This window comes from Magallana gigas, chromosome 3 (genome assembly GCF_963853765.1).
Source record: "Magallana gigas chromosome 3, xbMagGiga1.1, whole genome shotgun sequence".
In the NCBI taxonomy this organism is placed as follows: domain Eukaryota; kingdom Metazoa; phylum Mollusca; class Bivalvia; order Ostreida; family Ostreidae; genus Magallana; species Magallana gigas.
In genome coordinates this window covers 28142806-28164892 of record NC_088855.1, presented here as the reverse complement: position 1 = coordinate 28164892, position 22087 = coordinate 28142806, and the positions used below count along the sequence as shown (strand labels likewise).

At 36.7% G+C, this 22087-nt stretch overlaps 2 protein-coding genes across 4 annotated transcripts in view; one reads left to right on the top strand and one right to left on the bottom strand.

Moving 5' to 3' along the window:
• Positions 1 to 641: 641 nt before the first annotated feature.
• LOC105328183 (agrin) lies at positions 642 to 2710 on the top strand. 2 transcript variants are annotated; one of them, XM_066079123.1, is made up of 5 exons: positions 642 to 802; positions 1825 to 2041; positions 2133 to 2222; positions 2265 to 2513; positions 2600 to 2710. In XM_066079123.1, exons 1-5 carry the CDS (start codon positions 766 to 768, stop codon positions 2682 to 2684), a joined length of 678 nt encoding a protein of 225 aa, XP_065935195.1. In that variant the 5' UTR covers positions 642 to 765; the 3' UTR covers positions 2685 to 2710. The 2 variants fall into 2 exon arrangements, with proteins under 2 accessions (XP_065935195.1, XP_011427253.3); XM_011428951.4 differs by having other exon boundaries at positions 2133 to 2513.
• A 1348-nt stretch (positions 2711 to 4058) lies between these two features.
• LOC105328182 (uncharacterized) overlaps positions 4059 to 22087 on the bottom strand; it is an 82072-nt gene continuing 64043 nt past the window's right edge. For both annotated transcript variants that reach the window (XM_066079120.1, XM_066079121.1), the window contains 39 exons: positions 21777 to 21930; positions 21402 to 21623; positions 21011 to 21104; positions 20804 to 20921; positions 20502 to 20650; positions 20090 to 20223; positions 19488 to 19760; positions 18943 to 19233; positions 18580 to 18731; positions 18334 to 18475; positions 18139 to 18242; positions 17741 to 17947; positions 17238 to 17412; positions 16568 to 16851; positions 16182 to 16334; positions 15745 to 15961; positions 15474 to 15637; positions 14953 to 15261; positions 14575 to 14743; positions 14137 to 14348; positions 13654 to 13840; positions 13312 to 13482; positions 12806 to 13213; positions 12479 to 12629; positions 12195 to 12337; positions 11966 to 12063; positions 11463 to 11631; positions 11184 to 11295; positions 10882 to 11089; positions 10262 to 10465; positions 9807 to 10029; positions 9145 to 9448; positions 8827 to 8847; positions 8606 to 8682; positions 7958 to 8004; positions 7628 to 7663; positions 6677 to 6715; positions 6534 to 6557; positions 4059 to 5189 (listed from right to left, as the gene is read on the bottom strand). In XM_066079120.1, coding sequence (XP_065935192.1) covers positions 4485 to 5189; positions 6534 to 6557; positions 6677 to 6715; positions 7628 to 7663; positions 7958 to 8004; positions 8606 to 8682; positions 8827 to 8847; positions 9145 to 9448; positions 9807 to 10029; positions 10262 to 10465; positions 10882 to 11089; positions 11184 to 11295; positions 11463 to 11631; positions 11966 to 12063; positions 12195 to 12337; positions 12479 to 12629; positions 12806 to 13213; positions 13312 to 13482; positions 13654 to 13840; positions 14137 to 14348; positions 14575 to 14743; positions 14953 to 15261; positions 15474 to 15637; positions 15745 to 15961; positions 16182 to 16334; positions 16568 to 16851; positions 17238 to 17412; positions 17741 to 17947; positions 18139 to 18242; positions 18334 to 18475; positions 18580 to 18731; positions 18943 to 19233; positions 19488 to 19760; positions 20090 to 20223; positions 20502 to 20650; positions 20804 to 20921; positions 21011 to 21104; positions 21402 to 21623; positions 21777 to 21930 — 7050 coding nt within the window. In that variant the 3' untranslated portion in view covers positions 4059 to 4484. The remainder of the gene's footprint in view (positions 5190 to 6533; positions 6558 to 6676; positions 6716 to 7627; positions 7664 to 7957; positions 8005 to 8605; positions 8683 to 8826; positions 8848 to 9144; positions 9449 to 9806; positions 10030 to 10261; positions 10466 to 10881; positions 11090 to 11183; positions 11296 to 11462; positions 11632 to 11965; positions 12064 to 12194; positions 12338 to 12478; positions 12630 to 12805; positions 13214 to 13311; positions 13483 to 13653; positions 13841 to 14136; positions 14349 to 14574; positions 14744 to 14952; positions 15262 to 15473; positions 15638 to 15744; positions 15962 to 16181; positions 16335 to 16567; positions 16852 to 17237; positions 17413 to 17740; positions 17948 to 18138; positions 18243 to 18333; positions 18476 to 18579; positions 18732 to 18942; positions 19234 to 19487; positions 19761 to 20089; positions 20224 to 20501; positions 20651 to 20803; positions 20922 to 21010; positions 21105 to 21401; positions 21624 to 21776; positions 21931 to 22087) is intronic.

The following is a 22087-nucleotide window of genomic DNA, read 5'->3' as shown; positions in this document are numbered from 1 at the left end:
AACTACATTTTGTAATACACGCATTAAATACAACAAGAAGCGAACAATTCACGCCCCCATTAAATGGTTAACTTGTCACTACCATCAAGAAATATGAATACTGACTTAATTGTACTCACATTAGTACAACACATGACCTTGCTCATATATGTCCGTTATGAATGATAGTACAATCATGTCACTCACGAGCTGAATTTTCTACTGGCTGAACATACACCTAAAGAAAAGTTGTTTGCAATTGCACATCTCATGTTGTGAGTAAGTCATGATTGTGATTGCGAAAATGTTCTATACGTTCATGATCTTCAAATGAAAATTTCTGAAACATTGCATAATCCAAGAACAACCTTTGCCCTCATCTATTGATTACGGACGTTTCAAACTGGTTCCATTTGAACTAGAAATTGAATAAGGCGGAGTTTAACAAAATACTGAAAGGTGAAATATTTATTTGATGCAATATACTATCTTAGCCCTTGATACCTCACATTAAACTTCAATTTCCAATAGAGCTACAGTTCTGCAGCTAGATAAATATACACACGTTGTGTACACATGTACGTGAAAGAGTTATCGTCGCTATATTAATGAATATTAATTTTGTACGTGTAAATCAGTCTCGTATTATCACATTTTCCCTAAGAAGACACGAAGTCTTGTCATAAGTGATAAGGGATAAAAAGAGGCCACAAGGTTGAAGGTTCCTTTGATAACCAGAAACTCGGCGAGATCAAGTGGCTATCCTTTTCTTTCCAAGAGTTCGTCATGATTCTGTTTGTTTTTGCCATTCTTATTCCTGCTGGTAAGCTTGATTCAAAGATCTTTTTATCTGGTATTTATAAAATATAAGATATTCAAATTAGTCTTCGTTTGACCAATCAATTTGAAATTGACATCATTAAAAGTAACATATTTGACATCATGATGGTTAATTAAAATGTATCTTGGTATGCATCGTGATATTTTAATACATATCAAATACTACCACATAAACCTATTTAGGAAAAACACCATCATGATTATGATGCAAGTTTGTCGATACTTTAGTCCTTAATTAAAGGGACTTGGACACGATTTGAGATCAAAAATTTTAATTTTTATTTTTTATGTATAAAATGGTTTATTGGTGCATTTTAAAAATTGACCAAAATATTAAATGTTAAAGTCAAGTTACAAGCGAGATACAGAATAAGAATTGATAGTTATGTAAACAAAGCTCGGGTCTTATAGATGTTTACAAAAAATGTAATGTAGAGAATTACCATTTCTTAGACAAAATGATATGTAAAAACAATTTCAACTAATTCAATATCTTCTTAAATACTATTATCAACAAAAGAAAGTTACATTTGATTGAAATTTACACTAATACAACGAATATGTTAAAATGACAATATTCGAGCTTTGTTTACAAAACAAAGAATTATGATCTCTGTATCTTGCTTATAACTTGATATTTGAGTTTTAAATTTTGACATAGCATTATGAACTATATTTATCAGTATGAACATTGAAACTGGAAAAACAAAATTTGAAATTTTTAAGTCAAATCGTGTCCAAGTCCCTTTCTTACCCAGTGTAAAGACGTAACAACAGGACCAATTGGGGATCTTTAACGTAGAATATCCGGAACTTTAGTACAACGTAATACCTGCTTCACGTGTGTTACGCAAATAAAATACTGACTCTGGCGATAGATATGTTAAAAATTAATTTTTGTTATCTTAATATTATAATTAATGGTCGAAGGAGTACAGAAAATTGGCTTCATTTACTATCAATTCTACCAAGACTTCAATCTTTCATTCCAAATCATGTTCACAGCTGTTCACGGCAAAGCCGTCCGAGCGCACGGAAATCACGGACATAACCAGGGCTTCGTGACGGACAACCCTCTTCACGTCAACAACGAGATCCAGGACCTCAACGTTCACTTCGGAACCCACTTTTGCCTGGATCTTTTAGTCGTTGACTGCAGGACTCACGTAACCAATGGAGATGAACAGGTGTGCGGTTCAGACGATCGCACATACGCTAATCAGTAAGTGTGAAAACGTGTCATTTTCAACGTTCATCAGGTAAAGAAAATGTGATGTTATCATATTGTAATGCGCAATTACATATATTCACAGTTGCGAGTTCGCCCATGCACTGTGCATGTTCTCTACGTTGAGTATCAAGAGTCACGGTGCTTGCAATAGCGCTACACGACCACCAACCACAATGATGCCAGTAGATACCACCATGATGCCATCCGGCTCAACCATGATGCCAGTAGATACCACCATGATGCCAGTAGATACCACCATGATGCCAGTAGATACCACCATGATGGGAACAGATGCCACCATGGCTCCAGTGGATATGACCACAATGATGATGTCCACTACCACCACCCAGAGCCAGGAGACTGTCCTGTTCCAACAGGTGTTCTGTAAAAACAAGAACCTGATCAACTGCCCAGCGACTGTCACACTCACCTGTGGATCCAACGGCGTCATGTACAACAGCGGGTAATCAAACAACTCGGTGATATCTTTGGAATTCACATTGTTCATACATCAAATTTGTTCGCTGTATGTTTTTCTTCTGTTTTCAGATGTGAATTCTCTAAAGCTAAATGTGACGATATCACACTGAGTCAGGTCGATGTTAGTCAATGCTCTACTCCAGTTGTAGGATGAACTCAAATAAATCATGACACACTTTAGTTGTACCTCATGCAGACAATAGTAGTACTTAGTGGGCAAAGTACGTTCAAATACATTCTGACTACAAATAGGCATTCGTGTCTGAACTTTATATTTACATCTATAGTCTGTCCAAAGATATGTATGCTGCACATTTGGAAGATTTTTTATAAAAATACACATACCTGTGAAAGAAATGCAATTGAAATCGATGAAAGGGAAATTTTCAAGATAACTTTGTTGACGCACATTATCAGTTTTCCCTCGTAAAAATTAACAGGAACGAAAACAGGTTTCTTATTGAGATTTATAATTTGAGATGTTGACATCTTTTTATCATCCGGAGGTTTCTTATTGAGATTTATAATTGGAGATGTTGAGATCCTTTTATCATCCGGGCTGCTTCATCCCTTTAGCAATGAAAAATCCCCGTACTTTTTATTTTTTAGCCGTGTATTGAAATCTGACAAGCTACAGGGGGCGTTTCAAAGTTTCAAATCTTGTGCTTTTTCATACTAACGAATGAACATCGTCTGAACCAAGAAGTATTTATAGATATCGAATAAGTTAAAGAAAATATGCGGCAAAAATATCTTGGACAGACCATACCAAGTATTTTCTCCTTTTCTTTAGAAACTGATTGTGAATCACAACTTTATAGAAACTGACAGGGCTGAAACTTGCGCCACCCAGTTTTAACCAGTTCATCAGTCTGTCTAAACATTAAGCAACCTAAGAAAAATCACGGACTGCACGAAAAATCAGAAAAATCATGATGATGTCAGATTCAAATTCCCATTTATAAAGACTCGGCTATCTCTATCATCTAACGCACTGACGTTTTACTTACTCTTTACGAACTTATTTTGTTAAAATATGGATGTTAATATAAACAATAAAAATGCTTTCGAGCCATTTCCCCCGAAGTTTTCTTACTATCCCGTACTTCCTCATATATAATGATAATGATAAATCCGCATATTTTCTGAAGGAGATTAAGCATGCTTAAATGAAAGCTACATGTACGCCATGTCATCAGCATGAGCACAATCGGATTTCTCAAGAAATAGGGGCAAAAATATTCAGGCTATATAATATGTAGTGATGAATAAGAGTTTTTTTTATCACCACATTATATCACAGCGGAAGTTTTAATGGCTATACTAAAAGATTCCACCGCCTATGTTACATTTCTTTGTACGCTTCTATACACGAGTCCTGAAATGTACAAGCATGTCTTCTAAAAAATATCTATCAGAAGCAGACCCGCCTTGATAAGTAAGTCACAACTTTAGGTGAACATGGCACGATTAACTGCCATTGCTGTCTAATGGAAAATTTTAATTACTTACTAAAAACTACACGAAGTTGTTTAAATCACTTTATCTATATATTCAAACCACTCTAACAACAACAAATTAAATATAGCACGACACATCAGGTATGTTTAGGCAAAATAATTAATCAATATATATAATTTTCAAGTCATTATCGTATAGTCAAAACCACATGTTTTCAACCGTTTAAATTCATTTTCAATGATATTTGAGTCTTATTTTATATTCAACAACACAGTTCAACAATTTTTAAATATTTTTAAAAATCCCACAATATAAACATATCACAATATCAGTTTTGGCACAAATGCAGATAATAACAGTATCACAGAACTTGTTTTATAAAACTTCATCAAAACAACAAAAAACAACACTGGCAAAAAAAAATCTGTTCACAAAATTGTATGTACATATAATAAAAGAAAACAACAGTCTAAAACTTGTGCTCATGTTTGAATCAGAATTCACTCTCTGACTCATCGTGCTTGAACCTGAACTGCTGACGGTGATTGGAATCCCCTGGGTTGGTCAGGTCCTGAGTGGGGGTACTTGTCAAGTTCAGATCAAAGCCATTGCCCCCTCTGCTCTCTGGCATGGGATGGACCTTGTAGAGCTTCGCATCACCAGGCCTAGGCTTTCTGGCATGGTGAGGAGGAGGAGGCTGAGTTGGCTTTTCAAACATGCCGAGGTCAAAGCTTATGCCAGATGATGTTTTCTCTGTAGCAGTTGGATGGATTTTTGCATATCCCATCTCATGCTCCATTTGTTTTGTCGGATGTTTAGCTACAACCATCTTAGTTGTGTCCATCTGTACCTGGGTGGGTGGGGTCCGTATCCCTGCATGGTATGCCTCCTCCAGAGGATGGTCCCAGTTGCCCACCTTCCTCTTACTTCTCTTCTTCTTCTTTTTGCCCTGTTTCTCCATCAGCTTGTAGGCAGGTGGTACAAAGTAGGGCGAGGTCTTGTCGGTCACTAGGGCTGGCAGCACCTTGCCACGCTTTCCAGTAGTCATGATGGGAGGAATGTTTTTGGGAATCGAGTCTCCTTCGTATTTCGTTGGTACCAATGGTTCAAATGTGGATTTGAAGTGTCTCTCGTGGTAAACCATGTCATCTTCCGGGTCATAGTGAGGCTCTATGTCCAAGGCGGGGTTATGATAGCCCTGCAAAAATTATTAACACAGGTTTGCTCAGTGTACAAAAATGATCCATTTAAAAATTATGGCAGCTTTTAAAATTTTTATTGAAACATTAAAATTTAGAGTGTCCTGATAAATTTATAACACAAGCTTGTTTAGAAATATCTGGCAGGGCAGCCCCATATTAGATATTTGTCTATGCTGGCACCTACTGGTTGACATACTTTAATAATATATCTAAAACTGATCTAAAATCTTCAATTATTCAGTATTAAACTTTCATGGACTTTCAAGTTTTTGTAACTTTGAAAGAAATTGTCTTCCAATGTGGACTGAAAAAAAATGTACCCATTTCAGAAAATCATAATGTTTACTTCAATAAAAGTTATCTTCATTAAAATAAGCTGACAATACATGAAATATAATTGCAGTAAATAACTCTGTATGTGTTACAACAAAAATCCAATTCAAACATAATATTAAAGCAGTTAACTAATACACAAAATCATGGAGTTGTACAAACTACAATCCTGTGCTACTTTCAGAACACAATTCAAACTAAACCTCATTGGGCTGTCATGGTGACCATCTCAAAGTACCCACTCTCATAAATATTAGGACTTAGAGATACAGTTCAACTTATTTTGCACAATCTTTATCAAACAAACACCCAATGGGTGTAGTTTTAGGCTGATGGGGCCAATGGAAGATAACATGAGGCCCAGAAAAAGATTTAACCAAAGTCTGCTATGACCTTGACATCTGACCTTGAAAGTTGGTTTTAGATCATTATCCCTCACACACAGGCAGTGTTCTGGTTAAGTCTGTGCAAGATTAGTTAAAAGGGAAGGAAACTAATTATGGTACAGAACTGGATTTCAAAGAGATCTGCTATGATCATATTGTTTAACTAAAAAAAACTTGGGTCAAGGTCATTGCACATTTCTTACATAAAAAGCAGTCTTTGGGGCAAACTTTAAGCAAGATTTCGAAAAGGGAGAGAATATATGGTCATTACTAGCAATAGAAATTTGGTTCAAGGTCACCACACACCCTTTACCTATAGGCACTTTTGGGGAAAAGAGTGAACCATTTTGGACAAAGGGGAGACGTAATACCTGGTATGCCCCAGACAAGTGATGTTTGATCACTAGAGGGTGTCAGCAGAGGGTGGTTAAAATTTATTAGTAGAAAAAGCATTATACAAAGCACTAATTGAAAACATATAAATTGAGAGAGAGAGTTTTTATCATGACTACAATTACACATCCTGATTATCTACATCATCCTTATGGATGACATTTTATTAATGAGATTCCATCACCTGACAGTACAAAGACAGCAGAACTAGTACAGAAAAACAATTACCCTGTACATCTCGTCCACTGCCTCCTACAACACCATCAAATAAACCATTGTCAATGCTATCCAGCTAGGGGTAATATCTTAATTATAGGTTTGAGAATTGAGACATACTATATATTCTGTAAATTGGAACTATTTCTTCTCACCTTTTTCATAGGAATATTGCCAAATTCTCCTGTGAAATCCTATGATGTAAAAGAGGTATGATAAGTTTTTGTTGTCTTTTTTAAATAATGAAAACAAATAAATTTCTTTTTGTTTTTTGTTTTTGTAATTTTGTAGACATCTTTCAAACAATGTCTTAGAAGAAAGGTTGTGTATTAACAATTTTTATAAACTTTAGTTAACATTATATTTAAAACAAATACATTTGGCCCATTTATTGGTGGTTTAGAGGTACATTTTTCGCTGTACCTTTCATAATTACATAAATGTACTTAATGGATAATGACTTTAGGAATGTACTGAGGGTATTCTAAGTTTAAGTTATGTGACCATAACAGAGAACAAAAATTTGAATAATACATAAACATCAACTGAACAGAAACTATGACAAGGTCACATAAATTCAAGATATAGAATGTATTAACGTGCTCAATAACAACACCTACTGATGACAACAACAACACTACAGACAACATAGGGTATAACAACAGATAACACAGAGTATAACAACAACAACACTACAGACAAAACAGAGTATGACAGCAACAACGCTACAGACAACAACACTATAGACAACACAGAGTGTAACAATAACAACACATAGTATAACAACAACACTACAGACAACACAGAGTATAACAACAATTACACTACAGACAACACAGAGTATGACAGCAACAACACTACAGACAACACAGAGTATAACAACAACAACAATAAAGACAAAAACGGAGTACAACAACAACACTACAGACAACAGAGAGTATACAACAACACTACAGACAACACCGAGTATAACAACAACACTACAGACAACACAGAGTATAACAACAACACTACAGACAACACAGAGGTTAACAACAATTACAATACAGACAACACCAAGTATAACAATTACAACAGGACTGAATAACAACTTTGATGATATTTACCCTGTTGAAATTGGGATTCCGATAGAACATGTCCATCTGTTTTAAGGAAAATTGTTGTGCAATTAAAAAGCATCCAAAATGGAAATCCATGCAATTCTTACAGAACAAACTTCAAAAAAATAAATTAAGCAAAACAGGAAACTCTACAAGATAAAACTAGGCAATCTTATTATTTGGATGTTTCAACAATTTTTGTAATTAAAGAAGTGATCGCTACAATTTTAATGGAAAATGTTAGCACCTGAGTCAATTATTTCAAGTTTCCTGTCCTATCTCAATTTTGCATAAAAACATGCTGTTAGTGGTATATTCAATCTTAATGTCACTTACATTAAAATCATCTGAGTTGGCACCATCGAACTTCCAAGGTTTTTCATCTGAAATGATAACTTGTTTATATATATACAGCAAAAATTAAATAAACCTCAAACTGCCAATGCAAATATTTTCTGCTATAATTAATCCCTGTAAATTTCTTGATGGTATATTAACCTATGTGAATTTATTTGGGCGTGAAAAAATCATGGTGTTTTGATGTACATGTAATTTATGCACCTCAGCTGATAAAATTTTAACAGATTTTTAAATCCATGTACCAAACTTTTTTTTAAATGATTTTCTCTGAAGATTGTTATTTTTATTTGTCATTAATATGTATATAATTATAGACATATTATTCATTAATGCATTCAATAAAACAAGATTTTTGTACTAATACTTTAGAATCTTTAGGAGATATTTCTTCCTAACATGCATTTAAACCTATTTCAAATCATATAATAAAACTCTAGTTTTTAACAAATTTTAATGCTTTCAGGAGTTAGGATTTAAAACATTTATAAAACGTATTTTCTTAATTACTCTTAACAGGATTTTGTGTAGTTTGAATAAGGTTTTTTTTTAACACGGTGACTTTCTTTCACCATTCATAAGGTACATCTAATTAGCATAGACTAATAAGATACACAGAGTACATACCGAGTAGACTCTCTTCATCGTCATCACTGATACTTGAGGCGGATCCAGTATAAGAAGATTCAGATCCATATATACTACTGTAAGAGCAAACACAGATCACATTATCTCTTGATTACACTCGCTACACAGTGCACAAAATGAGAGAAACAGCAAACTCTTGATTGAACAGCCAAGTAATAAAAATGTTCTGGTTTTTCAAGTAAAGGTTATGAAATACTTACTCCGTTTCCCTATCAAGAGGACTAAAATACAAAAGAAAACATGTCAATAACATTTTATGAAATTTTCATAATTTTATCTTATAACACATATTAATTAGATCTTAATGTATATATTTTAACAAGATGGTTATCTTCATATGTATTAACTATTTACGATATTTTGTGTTGATACAATAAACAAAAGTTAAGTGAGACCATGATAAAGTAAACCATGAGTAAACTAACATAAAAAAAACCCAAACTTTTGAAATAGCAAAACATAATCGATTTTCAACTCTCTTTTGTGCTTATTCAACATTCTTCGATGCTTGTTCTGACCTCTTTTTCCGTTTGTATCGGTATATCCCAGTACCGATTAGGATGATCAGGAGAACCCCGGCCAGGACGATGATGGCGATTAGATAGAGCTCAAACTCGCAGTGGGGGTTGTCGACGGGACAGGCACACTCAAAGAAGTTCTCGTTGTTGAAGCAGACGTATGGGCTGAGACAGGGGTCACTAAGGCACTCGTCAATGTCCACGTCACAGTACTGACCGGTCCAGCCCCCCGCACACAGACACTTGTAGTAGGAGTCAAAACTGTGGGTGCGATGTGTGTCTTGGCATGGGTAGCTTCCATTTGCTGTTATGTTAACAATATATATTTATATGAAACACAAAGCCACAATCTACACATGCATGTGTATGCAGTCATATGCTTGTATTGCTACATTGTTTACTTATTAAATCTTAAATAAATGACTTAAACATCAAGAAGTTTAACAGACCATTTGAAGAAATAATTACAAGAAACATAGAGAAAGACAGAGCTTATATAATAAATATACACAAATGTTGCCTGCATGATAAATCAAACTCGATTAACAAAATTCAAATCTTGTTATTAATTGAAAAAAGTTTCCTCCTTAAAGCTTATATCATTCAAGTTATAAAAATTTGATTCATTTTGATCAGATGTACATATCAGGAGATACACCCACCAATGCACTGTGCTCTGTTGTGACAGGGTGACTCCATGACGGCAAACTGCAATGAAATGGGCAATGATGTTCCGTTTGACGAATCCTTAAAATACATCCTTGCAGTGAAGTTTCCAAACACGTTCTTTGGCTGGGTGAAGGTTACACTAAAGGTCAGCCACGACAGGAGAGTCTCATTCCGCGGCAAAGTCGCATAGAAATTCTCACAAGGCATCATATCAGCCTGGAATGCAAACAAGAAGTGAATCTGTTAAAGTATTATCATACAGAGAGCCTTAGAGATTTAATGAGAATTAAAATCTTTGAATGATTTTAGTGCATATGTACCAGTATTAGTCAAAATATCATAATGAGCCATTTATATATGTTTTCAACTTAAAATGCAATTAATACCATATCTCATATACCAGATAATATACCAGTAGGCAATATGAAAGTTAACATTGCTACATTACCGTAGAACTCTTGGCATCATCACAGCGCTGTAAAAGATTTGGTACACCTCTATCGCTGTTAGAGATCGTGAGCATTCCATTTGGGGGCTGACTGAGATGGATCTCGATCATGTCCGTGATTTCTGGGTCGTACGCTCCTATTGCAGCCTTCCAGGTAGAACTCCAGCGGTCCTGGTTAAAATCGTTCTTGGCCTCCAGCAAAACCTGTACACAGCAAAGAAAACTTAGCACACAAATTGGCAGCAATTTCAAGAGGTAGAGTTGTAAGTCTGGAAAGATAGAACTTGATTTTTTTTTATCATTTTATTAGTTACATGGTTTGTAGAATTAGACCTAATATGGTATTTACATATTTATTCAATTGAGGTACAAAACCTGATGTCATAATACTCTAAGAATGACGTCATAATGCTCAAGAAGAGGTATATATATCGTACAGACAAAGTATGGAATATACATGGTCTCAATATGACTGCTGTTAACCAAAGATTACAACTTAGCAGGAGGTAAGATGAAATCTGCACTGATCCTTTCTTTAATGCATGCATTTCTTAAATTATAAAGAAATCTTCGATTCTTAAATATGAATTCTCTAAACATAATTTTCATAGGTGTCGTACCACAATTGGTTCTGTTGGGTCTGCGTGTTGAATCAGCTTTCCAAATCTGGACACAAACATGGTAGGCGGGTCGTTGACTTCCTGGATGGTGATGTACAGGGTAGCTGTGCTGTTCTTGGGAACTATATCAGGGAACGTCTGCACCTCATACATAGTAAAGTTGACCATTTGCAAGCCTGAACAGTCACTGCAGGGTTTGAATGTCACACTAGGGAAGTAAAAAGACACAAGAATTTAGCAAATCTCCTTTTAAACAAAACATTCATCCTAGACTTACAAAATAAATGTACATGTAGACTTACTGGCCATCAACCGTCATATTTAAATCCCCTAATTCAAATTCCTCTTCATTTAGTTCAAATTGTATGACATCTCCTTCATCATCAGTTGCAATAAGCTGATACACAAGCATTCCTAAAGAAAGGATTCAAATTACATGCCAGCCTTATCATAGATTATAGAATTTGACTAGTAGGTATGTTGTTTTTTCAGCACAAAAGTTAAAACAAATTGTCAAACGGTGAAAAAATGTTTCCCTCCAAATCCTACTCACATCACCCTGTATATCACAGGGACCTTACCCGAGTCCTCCTCAATAGTGATGCTGTCGGTGCTGTTCAGTCTGGGTGGGGAGTTATAAATGGCCGCCTCTCCCAGGGGCAGTATGAACATGGTCTCCCGTTCAAACGTCCCATTGGACTTGGTGTGATCCGTATCATTGGCAGTGGCATTGTAATACGTATCACACACCTAACAATAATCTTATTTTTTGCTTATTCATGGATAAATGTACATGTATGTCATATTCATTTTGCATAAAAAGAAATATGTCAATCACATGTAATACGAACAGATCAGATTCATACATATGTAATTCTTTTTTATTATTTCCTTGGGTCCCAGTATAGCTGTCCTTAAAGCAAGTGGTATAAAAACACTCACACAGATACTACTTATATTACCTCTCATCAAAATACTACAAGCATTTTATACGAAATCCATCAGAGGTATGGAAAGAGTTCAAGAAGCATCATCTTTGATCATGTTAATTCGTGTTTGTAATAAGGAACTATACTCCCATTACCTTGACTGACATGGTTTGTGTGGCAGAGTTATACACCTCCTGCTCATCTGGGTCAAGATGTCTGCAGGTCTTGCTGCTCAACTCCCAGTACTGCATAGCTAAAATCACCACAGAAGTTAGTAAAGCTACCAGTTAATGTTCATAACAATTAGGTTGTGACTTTCATTTTTATTTATTATAAATGTTAATTCATTCCAAATAATATCCTTAAAATTCCTAATTTTCCTACTTGGATTCCAGTGTATCAGCATTGGTCTGTTTCCGGTGGTGTTGCCTCCGACTTCGTCATGGTAGGTAATCACTATAGGACCAGGCATAGGGACATTTCCTACTACAGCCAAGGAGAAGGCTGTATAGTTATCAAAGTTCACCCTGAAAACAAACAAGATAATAGAAAGTCAACAGTTCAACTCAGTTTTCTACAAATTCCTGTGGACTTAAAAAAAAAAATTACAGTATTTTAAATGTTCTTCATAATATTAAGTATATGGTACGTGTATCTAAATTTGTTACCTGTTGACTAAAAGTCTCTGGACTTTGTCTTTGGTATTGGCAGGATCTTCTATGTAAGATACAAAGTTGTTGGAGGCATCAGAGCCATAGGTGGCGGTGATTTCAGCATCTGTCAGAGGCGTCACCACAATGGCGGTACCATGGGGCAAGCCTGGCAAACAAACCATTATTCAATCATTTTTTTTTGTTAAGACTAAAAGCTTGCTGAATGTACAACTAAAATGACAAGACAAAAGAAATTGAAAATGCATAATGAATGCCAAACAAAAATTTAAGCAATTTGCATATCTCTAGTAAAATTGAACGCCTTTTTAATCAAATGCATACCACTAGGTGTCAGAATATTGATGTTTCCTAAAGCTCTCTTTTTCCTCTTAGAAGTGACAGAAATATCCTGAGAAAGGGCTTGTCCACTGGTAGACACACCAGTTATAGATCTACTGTTGGTGATCACAATACATCCAGCTGTTACATTCTTACACAACATGGCTTCACTGCACAGCCTCATGTTCATGAACATCACTTTTCCCACTGGCATGTTGAACAACTTTCCAGTGGAATTTCCACTGGAGGAACCAGCTTGTCCTCCCACTCTGAGGTCGGAAAGGGCTCGCACCTGTTGTCCATTTATCCACAAGTCCCCATTTTTTATTTCCGCCTTGCCAGACTCATTGAGACCCACCCATGTACAGGGAAAGATGTCATCTATGAAGGGTGTAGACCCAATGCACAGATCTGTGAGAAACAACAAAATATGAAGTTATATACTTAAGAAATCTGAACACATGAAAATGTACTCAAATAATAATGATTCAATTTTCAAAAATACCCACCATATCTATTGACAGCCAAGTCATTGGATTTGGAGAATGTGATTCCAGCCCTTTCTCCACCATCTTGTTGGTAGGATTGTGGGGGATACACAACCTGGGAGAAGTCAGTGACAAACAACATGGTGACATTGACGTCGTCCGCCTGAGGAGGATCCAGCAATACTGTCACGCCTATTAAAATTTAATGGTTAATATAGTTATATTACAACTGACAGTGTTAATGTTCAGATTGTCTACTCAGTAAGTGAAAATGATAAATGTTTGAGGTTTAAAATCTTGCATGAAATGAAGAAAACCATCGGTCCTAGTAAATTGAAAAAGCCTGGTAATCAGACAGTGTACCTTTGGTATCATTGTGCGCCGCGGACTGCCCTGCCCCATTGTAACAGATAATAGAGACGTAGTAGGTGTGGTTGTGCTGGAGGACCCCCTCCAGACTGCTGTTGATGCCCGCCACGTTGTGACCAGTGGACGTGTAGTTCTGGATGTCTGTCTCCCCTACTGATGTACCGATGGCCCACAAGTATTCCTGTCAAGTCAAAGAAGTTATGTTAGATTCATTCCCATGCAAATAGTATGTACAGTAAAACTTCACATCAAAACTGCCTTTTAAAGGCAAAATTTCTACTTTCTGGACACTTCAGTAAATGTTTTGGAAACATCAACAACAGTTTAGGATGTTTTATACTGTTTTATGTAAAATTTAGGAGTATTTACTGTACACTGTAAACAACTTAGTACACATTGCTAAATGTATCTTGCATCTTGTGCCAATCTTAACCAATCATTATTTAATCCCTGTGAAACCAAACATAAACAACTTACCACAATATCACTCTCCTCGTCATCACATTTCCAGATGGCCTTGATTGTACTGTTGGACTGCTGGTAGCGCACTGGAGTACTCTCCCCTTGATCCACATCGTAGTATATGTCCAGACTCATGATCTGCTGGTCAAACTCGGGCGGAGAGGTGTCCACGTAAAAACCATCTGAGGACGACACTGCAAAGGCCCCAGACCCACTGGTGGCTCTCACTAGAAGAAATCAAAGTATTGAGAGTACAGATAGGCCCCAAATTTCAATAATGAGCAATATCTGAGAAATTTAGCATAAAGGTATATGAGACAAGTTGGTCTGCCTATAATGGTAAGAGAAAAGATCGAAGTTTTGGTAAATTAATGACTCTTTTTTGGTGTTTATTATTGTAAATAAATTCATCAAGCATATAAAATTAATTGAGGTAACTAAGGTAATGTATACCTGTGAGATAGTATGTGGCGAGTTCGTCTGCAGTGGAGCTGTTCCTCTTTGAGGTCAGATTGAGGTTGTCTAGAGAGAACACCTTCAGGATGGTGTTGTCCGTGCTACAGGACGAGTTACAGCTGTACAGGGAGCAGTCGTTGATACAGGGGATACAGGGGAAATCAATCTGTAAAATACAGAGGATATCACAATACACTTAATGGAAATCTACATGTAACATCAAGCACCCTTAACTCCAATTTCCTTGAATCTATAATTCTTATTTTCTACCCTTTATTTTCAATATACCAGGTATATATCAAAACATACTTGACTCATTTTATTATACATTATGAGAGCAACATCCTAACCAAAACCTACAGAAAATTGTATTACCTCTTTGAATCCCACCACATCTGTAGCTAATCTAGAGGTCCCTATTCCCGCTTCATACATGATGATTGGGTTAGAGTAGCCTCTAAACTGCTGCCCTGACCTGCACAAAGTGCCCACAGGTGGCGGCATTTCCAGGTGAGAGAACTCAGCATAAGCGGCCCATGGTGTGAAGGCATCCACAGCCTTGGGGAGAATGTTGTCTTTCTTGAACAAGTGAACAAAGAGCAGGGTATCGGTGGAGAGGTGGGGAATGTCACAGAGCTGGTTGATGAAGTCTTCTCCCACATACACAGACATGCACCACTGCAGCTACAAAACAAACCACTCAACATGATCAATGGCAGTTCGCTAACAAGAATAAACGAATTTTTTTTTTCTTTGACCTTTATTGAACAAGTTGACTTTTGAGTCAAGGCCCCTGCATATGCTCTTATTAATGCATAATGCAACTTTCTCCAATTTGACTTCTTCCTATTTGTACAATGTGTGAAAATCTTTCAAAAATTTTGTTTGAATCTTACCAGGGTGGCTTCCTCACTCTTCACATCAAATTTGATGATGTAAGATTTGTACACTGCACTTGGGTCAAAGTTCACTTCAGTTTTGAGTCTAAACTTTTCTCTTGTGTTATTAAAGTATCTACACCAAGACACAATGTATCCACTGGCATTCTGGGATGGATTAGCTACCAAAAAATAAAGAAATGTTTTCAAAATCTATCTAACCTCCATGTGATCAAGGCATGTTTCTTTGTCTCAAATTTTTACAAACTAGAAGCACATATTGAAGTACCTGCATAAAGTTGGACCCCACAGGAGTTTTGCATTGTACTGGGTTCGATTTGACCCAGGACACTGGTCCCCGTATCGTCAACCACATCAAATGGGGATGCTGTAGTGGACAAGACTACAGGGGCCGCTGTGGAAGTCACCACAGGAAACGTCTCGTTACCATAGTAACCTTTCTCTTTCAGGTACAGTTGACAGTCACATTTTCCATTATCACAAGTCTGTGTATCAAATAAACAAATGTTAATGTAAGCATAGATCTAAATAACAGTTTTCAATTTAATCACACTAAAAACTTGTCAAAGACTGTTTTAATAAGAAATTAGAGGAATATATTTCATATTCAATCATAATTAGTAAATAAATTTAGAACTTATTGCTATCCTATAACGAACATAAAACTGTTAAAAAGTATAACTGTTACAGCTGTGAAATACTGACTGTTGGAATTGGATTTGTGAAGCAGCAGGAGCAGGCCTGTGTCATGACTTCCTCCGTCTGATGTTTCATGGTGGCCAATCCCTCATCAGTGCCATCCCAGAATAAGACCTCTGTCACCACCTCTCCATCATGGTCAGCCGCCCGAAGCTCCAGCTAACAAATACAGCAGGTACAAGTATTCAAATTAGTCTAGTACATATTAATCACTGTGCATTCATATCACAATGAATAATATAGTTTTTTAAAATCTACTGTGCTAAAATTCCACAAACTCCATATATCTCTCTAGATATATACATACAACATGCTTTACATATAGTTGTAAAGGTTTCTATATCAATAATCCTTTTATGTACTAAGCAACTAAATAAAATGAAGCTGCTTACTTTGTATGTTCCTCCATTGTACATCTCTGCTTGCCTGTATAGAGCCCCTGCCCCCAGAATGTCATTATTCACAGTGTCCCGTGTCAGGGCTAGTTTCAGTTTCACTTTGTCTTCCACGGGGAAGTCCATGATGTAGATGGGCAAGTATTGTATCTTCCAGTTCTCCGCCTCTGGATCCAGCATTCCAAGCTTTGTGAGCTTCTTCCAGTTTGGATCGCTTTTGATTAAAATGTTCTGATTTGGACATGACAGTCCAGTTGGTTTCGCAAGATGCAGAAAAGATCCTGTAAAACAACCATCAGTTAAGTGTACTGGCATATACTTCAGGAGGCTGGGTGCTCAACAAATTAGCCTCCAGATCTGTTTTAAATATTTAGACAAAAGTAAATCTGATTTCAATTACCTACTGTTTTTTAAAAATAGCAAACTCAGTAGCTGTTTTTTCCCAGTAGATGTGATCAGTATGTTATTAAGCAATGCCATGTAAAAAATATAATAATAATAAATTATACCCTTTTCCACATCACAAATCATATCAGCCCTTAACCAATATCAGCCCTTGGGCCTTCAGCCCTCTTGTTGATATTGGTGTCTTGGTATGATACAGGATGTGATATGGAAAAGAGTACTATGTATTTTTTTTCTATGAATAAAGACAGAAGACAGGAACCTGTGACTTTGGTGTTATCATTCACCCACAATACATCACTCAGGAAGTCTGGACCATCTTTGACCACACCGCTATGAGGGGTTGTCCTGTCAATGAGAACCGGAGGAGATTGCAGCTCCACAAACAGACCTGCACAGTTCTTCACCCTCATCCTTACGTAATAGGGAATGTTCTCCTAAAGAAGAAAATACATCACAAAACTGATCCATACATGTATGTCATTGGGCAGAAAGCTAGACTATTAATTAGTCCAGTTTATTCTTAAGTTTGTCTTTCTTAGCTCATTTTTGTGGATTTCATGGTAACTCCTTTTTTTTTAAAAATTTTAATCTTTAATGAATTATGAATCTTGATCATTATTTTTTTCTCGTAAAAGTGATTTTCCAAACTTATATACCCTAAAACCTGTAAAAACTGACATTACAAATGAATTTTTCCCTCAAAACTCAAGTAACTTCTGGGTAATATTTTTAACTACCTCCCTTCTGTTAATGGAAAATTACCTGCAGTTTGATATCCACGATGTCGTATGCTGTGTAGGTGTTAGACAGAGTTATCCAGTCTGTGACGCTGGTGGCTGTGGCTCTGTTCTTGTTGCAGGAGGAGTTCCTCCACAGGGAAATCTCAAAGGTGGATATCCCAGACTCCGGATCGCTGAAGTTCATCCAGTTGACGCTTATACTGGTGTCAATGGTGGAGTAGGTCACAGACTGAAAGCAACATACAAATCAAATTTACGTAACAGAAAACATAAAATTCTTCTAAAAGTGAAATATAAATAAAGAAGCTTAAACAGTCAATAACTGGTGTGTTTAGTACTCCATTATTTTCAAAATCATGTTGGAAATAAGTTTATACCCATGTATTCTTATTTAAAAGCAATGATACCAGAGTTTCTTACCATGTCATAAAACGGCCCGGTTTTCATCTTGCCCATCTCAGGTTTGGTGACATCAACAATAAAGGCTGAGTAGGTGCTAGCACATTGTCCAGAGTTGTCTGTGGCTGAAGAAACAAAGTCAAGATTTGTTTATCATTTTGTTATAATAATGTTGGTAAAGTTAAACAGATTAATAAGATATACAAGTAGCATTACCAATGACCCAGATGTAGTAGGTCTGTCCATGGATTAGGTCTAGTCCCGTTAGTTTGGCGTAGGTGTTCTGACCCTGGTTAGCGACATCCATCGCAGGAAACAAGGCCTTTCTCTCACTCTCTGATAGGGAGCCTCCATCAATCTGTTCACATTTAATGCAGCAATAATGACAACACAACAAGAACACAAGAAATCAGTGGATTAAGTTTGAACAAATTCATTGTCATTTCATAAACGTTGACTTACATATTCTTTACACTCTGTGTTATTGGCTTCTGTGGTGTTGGAAATGGCCACATAATACATGAAGATTCCCAATGACGAGGAGAAGCCATTGTACTGGACTTCCAGGGAGTCGTTAGTGTGTACACAACTGCCAGGACTAGATATGATTCCAACTACAAACAGTCATTTTAAATTGTTCAATACAAATAATGTATTCTCCATCACTATATGGTTTATTCTTATTTAGCATTTTCCCATCATATCTGATAAAATTGTTAAATCTAAACTACGAGTCTACAGCACACATATGTATTTCTATTCAGTTGCATCGCATCTTATCAAAATATTATTTCCGACTCAGTTTAACAATAAGACAAGTTTTACCTGTGATCCCTCCTCCATCTCCCACTGTGAATCCATTAGAAGTGACCATGGTCTTGGAGAACGATTTACTGTACGCGATCACAGTGAAGTAATAGGTAGCAGTGCCCGGGGTGAGACTCAGGTCGTAGAACGTGATGGTCGTGTTGGTACCGACCTCAGTGTAGGGCACCACATCGTAGCGGGTCTTGTTGAATCTTCTGTCTGTCCCCAGAGCCACTTCATAGTAAGCTATCTGCTGACTTCTGTCTTGAGACTCCAACTTGGACTGATCAGTCTGAACTCCAGGGTTTCCTAGGGAAACATAGAAAGGCCTTTGTCATCTAAGTATTCAACATACCTCATTATCAATACATTGTCAAGGAATTAGTTTATTTTTTAACTTCAAATATTTATTTATTTAATTTCACAAATCGTAGTTCTATCTTATCTCCCTATATGCTATTATTATCCAATAGAAACATATTTATTATTTTCTATAGAAAAAAAAAGTCAGAGTTGTCAACAAGTATATCTTACTTGCTAAAGCAAACAAATTATGAATTTACCACTGTTGACATCAATCTGCACAATGGCATCTGCTGGAAGACCGAATCCATTCCAGTTGGCTGAGACAGTCCTCGGAGAGGGTAGAACGTTTAGATCGAAACCTGCTATGCTACCATCGTACACCTTCCCTGGCAAGAGAGGCGTCCCCTGAATGGTGACCCCCGAAGACCTCATGGTGTAGTGGTAACCAATGGAGTTGGTCACTCTCAACAGATTGATGTAGGTCTCGCTGTTCACCAACACCAGACCATCAATCAACCCGGAGGTCTTCACTACAAACAACAGGACATTAATCTCACACTGTATCCACTCAAACCTGAATTAATTCTTCAATGAATTACAATGTATATTATTGTCTTTGCTTAGGCAAAAAAAAATAATTATTATTTGTTCCTGAGCTCAAAAACTCAAAATACATATGGCAGCCAAGTTTATATTTCAATTTTTCTGCAAGATTTGAAAAGATCTTTTAGATCTTTTTTGTAAACTTAAACCTAATTGAGTCATCAATTAAACTAATAAATTGGGGCAGCAACGACACAACAAGAGTTCTGACTTTAACAAGAAACAAAAGATTTCATTAATGGTGATAACTACTCACAGCCCATGTCAAGGAATGAAGAGATGACTTTTCCGTCCAGTCTTTCTATGGCCCACTCATACTTTGTGGCTGGGCAAGGATCTCCTGAGGTGTCCCAGCCAGCCATGATAGTCGCTGGATCTGTCTGGATGTCTCTGTAAAACAAGAAAAATGTATCCCTAAATACAGGTAAACCTCAATACATTAGACTTCATGGGACCAAGCAATAACATACCAAGAATTGGATATATCAAGGAATATAATAACACTTAATTAAAAGAATAAGTGGTTGGGACTTCACTTTGACATATCCATGGTATTTGAAATATCAGTGTTAGTAAAACTAGAGTTCTGAAGTAGTTCTATTTAACAGATTAGAAAGAACCAGACTACTGTTCTGCATTGGTAAGTGATTGGTGAGTGAAGATCTTACACATCCTGGTTGCCTCCCTCTACAAGGTCCATGATTCCAACATGAGACAGGGGTGATCTGCCTTGACTGAGGTACGACATGTACACACCATTGGAGGAGGATACACTGGACAATCCGGCCTTGTTTACAGCTTTTACAGACACAAACAACTGGAAAGGGAAAACAGAATCACACATCTTTAAATTAGCCTTGACTAATATAGTCCACACTGCAGCTAGCCATAAAAATTAATTGTTATCAATAAATTTTACATAATGCATCAAAGAATCAGATGAAACTGTTTATACAGAGGGAATAGTCACCTGTCTCTGTCCATTCAGATTCAGGCCGCCCACAGTGTAGTGTTTGCTGGAGAGAGGGATTGGGATGAAAGACTGAATCTGTCCCCCTCCTGGCGAGGTTCCCACTGCTATCTGATACCTAAAACACAGAGGATAAACAAACTCTGTATCTTGGAAGTTATAGAATGAAATATTACATAAACAATCACATTCTGAAGTTCAACTAACTCTGCAATTTCAGATTCTGGATCAGAGAATGGCATCCAAGTGACTGACAGGGATGTAAGGGACTCTGTACAAATGGCATCTAGAGCATCACATTCTGAAAACAACAATACATGTACTAAAGAATCAAATCTACTAACTCAATATCAAGCCTACGTACGAAGACAATACCATAAAAATATTTGTATATTAATTCATTAAATCACTGTCTAATATATATGTTGTTAATAGTTTAGTTAGTAATAGCTGCATAACTCTTACTCACAGTACTTAATATACTTATTAACTTCCTTTTAAAAAAGCTGTTTTTGTTTTCAGTGTGAGTAAAATAATTAAAAGCATATGTTCTACCAATATATTAAATCAGTGTATACTTCTAATCAGTAAAACAGACCTTGTTCTGTGGAGCACTGGACACTGTTCTGGGTGACGGTGGCTGTGTTATCAGAGAAGTCCAGTCTGTACACGCTGTGTAGGTCCACCACCTTCCCTGTGACGGGCGGGGTGGTGTCCAGGACGATGGGGAGGGAGAAGGCACTGACCTCTAGACCCACAGTGTTCACTGCTGTCACTGTCACGTAGTACACTGACCCATGGGACAGCTGGCCAGTCACACCTACACATTGTAAAACAAAAAACCAAGACACTTACTATATTCCTAAAAACGTGTCAGTCCTAATTACATGTAATAATGGCAAAATGCTCTTTCTAAACAAGTTTAGGTCCAAAGCTGGTGGACACATTTGATGGATACTAGTGTGTTACTTACCAGTGATGGTATATTTCCATGTATCCCCGGCAACAGTCACCCCTGACAACAAGCTGTTATCCCCCTGTGCTGACCCCATTGCTATATGGTATTCTGTGATAGGAGATTCTGTGTCTGAAAACCCTGTCCAGCTACAATCTATGGACTGGCCCGGCTGTAGGAGAAACAGATATGTCGTCATAAATTTAGGTAAAATTTCTCATAAAGTGTCACAGTAGCTTGTTCATAACAATAAGTTAACATATCTTTTAACTGTGCAACTTCTGCATGCAATCAAATACATTGTCAGGTGGCAAGGAGCAGTTACAGAG

What these genes read in the sequence shown, in the direction of transcription:
- LOC105328183 (XM_011428951.4), top strand. Translation starts at nt 766, where the DNA reads ATGATTCTGTTTGTTTTTGCCATTCTTATTCCTGCTG. An exon ending in TGCCATTCTTATTCCTGCTG is followed by an intron (nt 803 to 1,824) that starts GTAAGCTTGATT and finishes TCATGTTCACAG; the next exon opens with CTGTTCACGGCAAAGCCGTC. An exon ending in GGCGTCATGTACAACAGCGG is followed by an intron (nt 2,514 to 2,599) that starts GTAATCAAACAA and finishes TTCTGTTTTCAG; the next exon opens with ATGTGAATTCTCTAAAGCTA.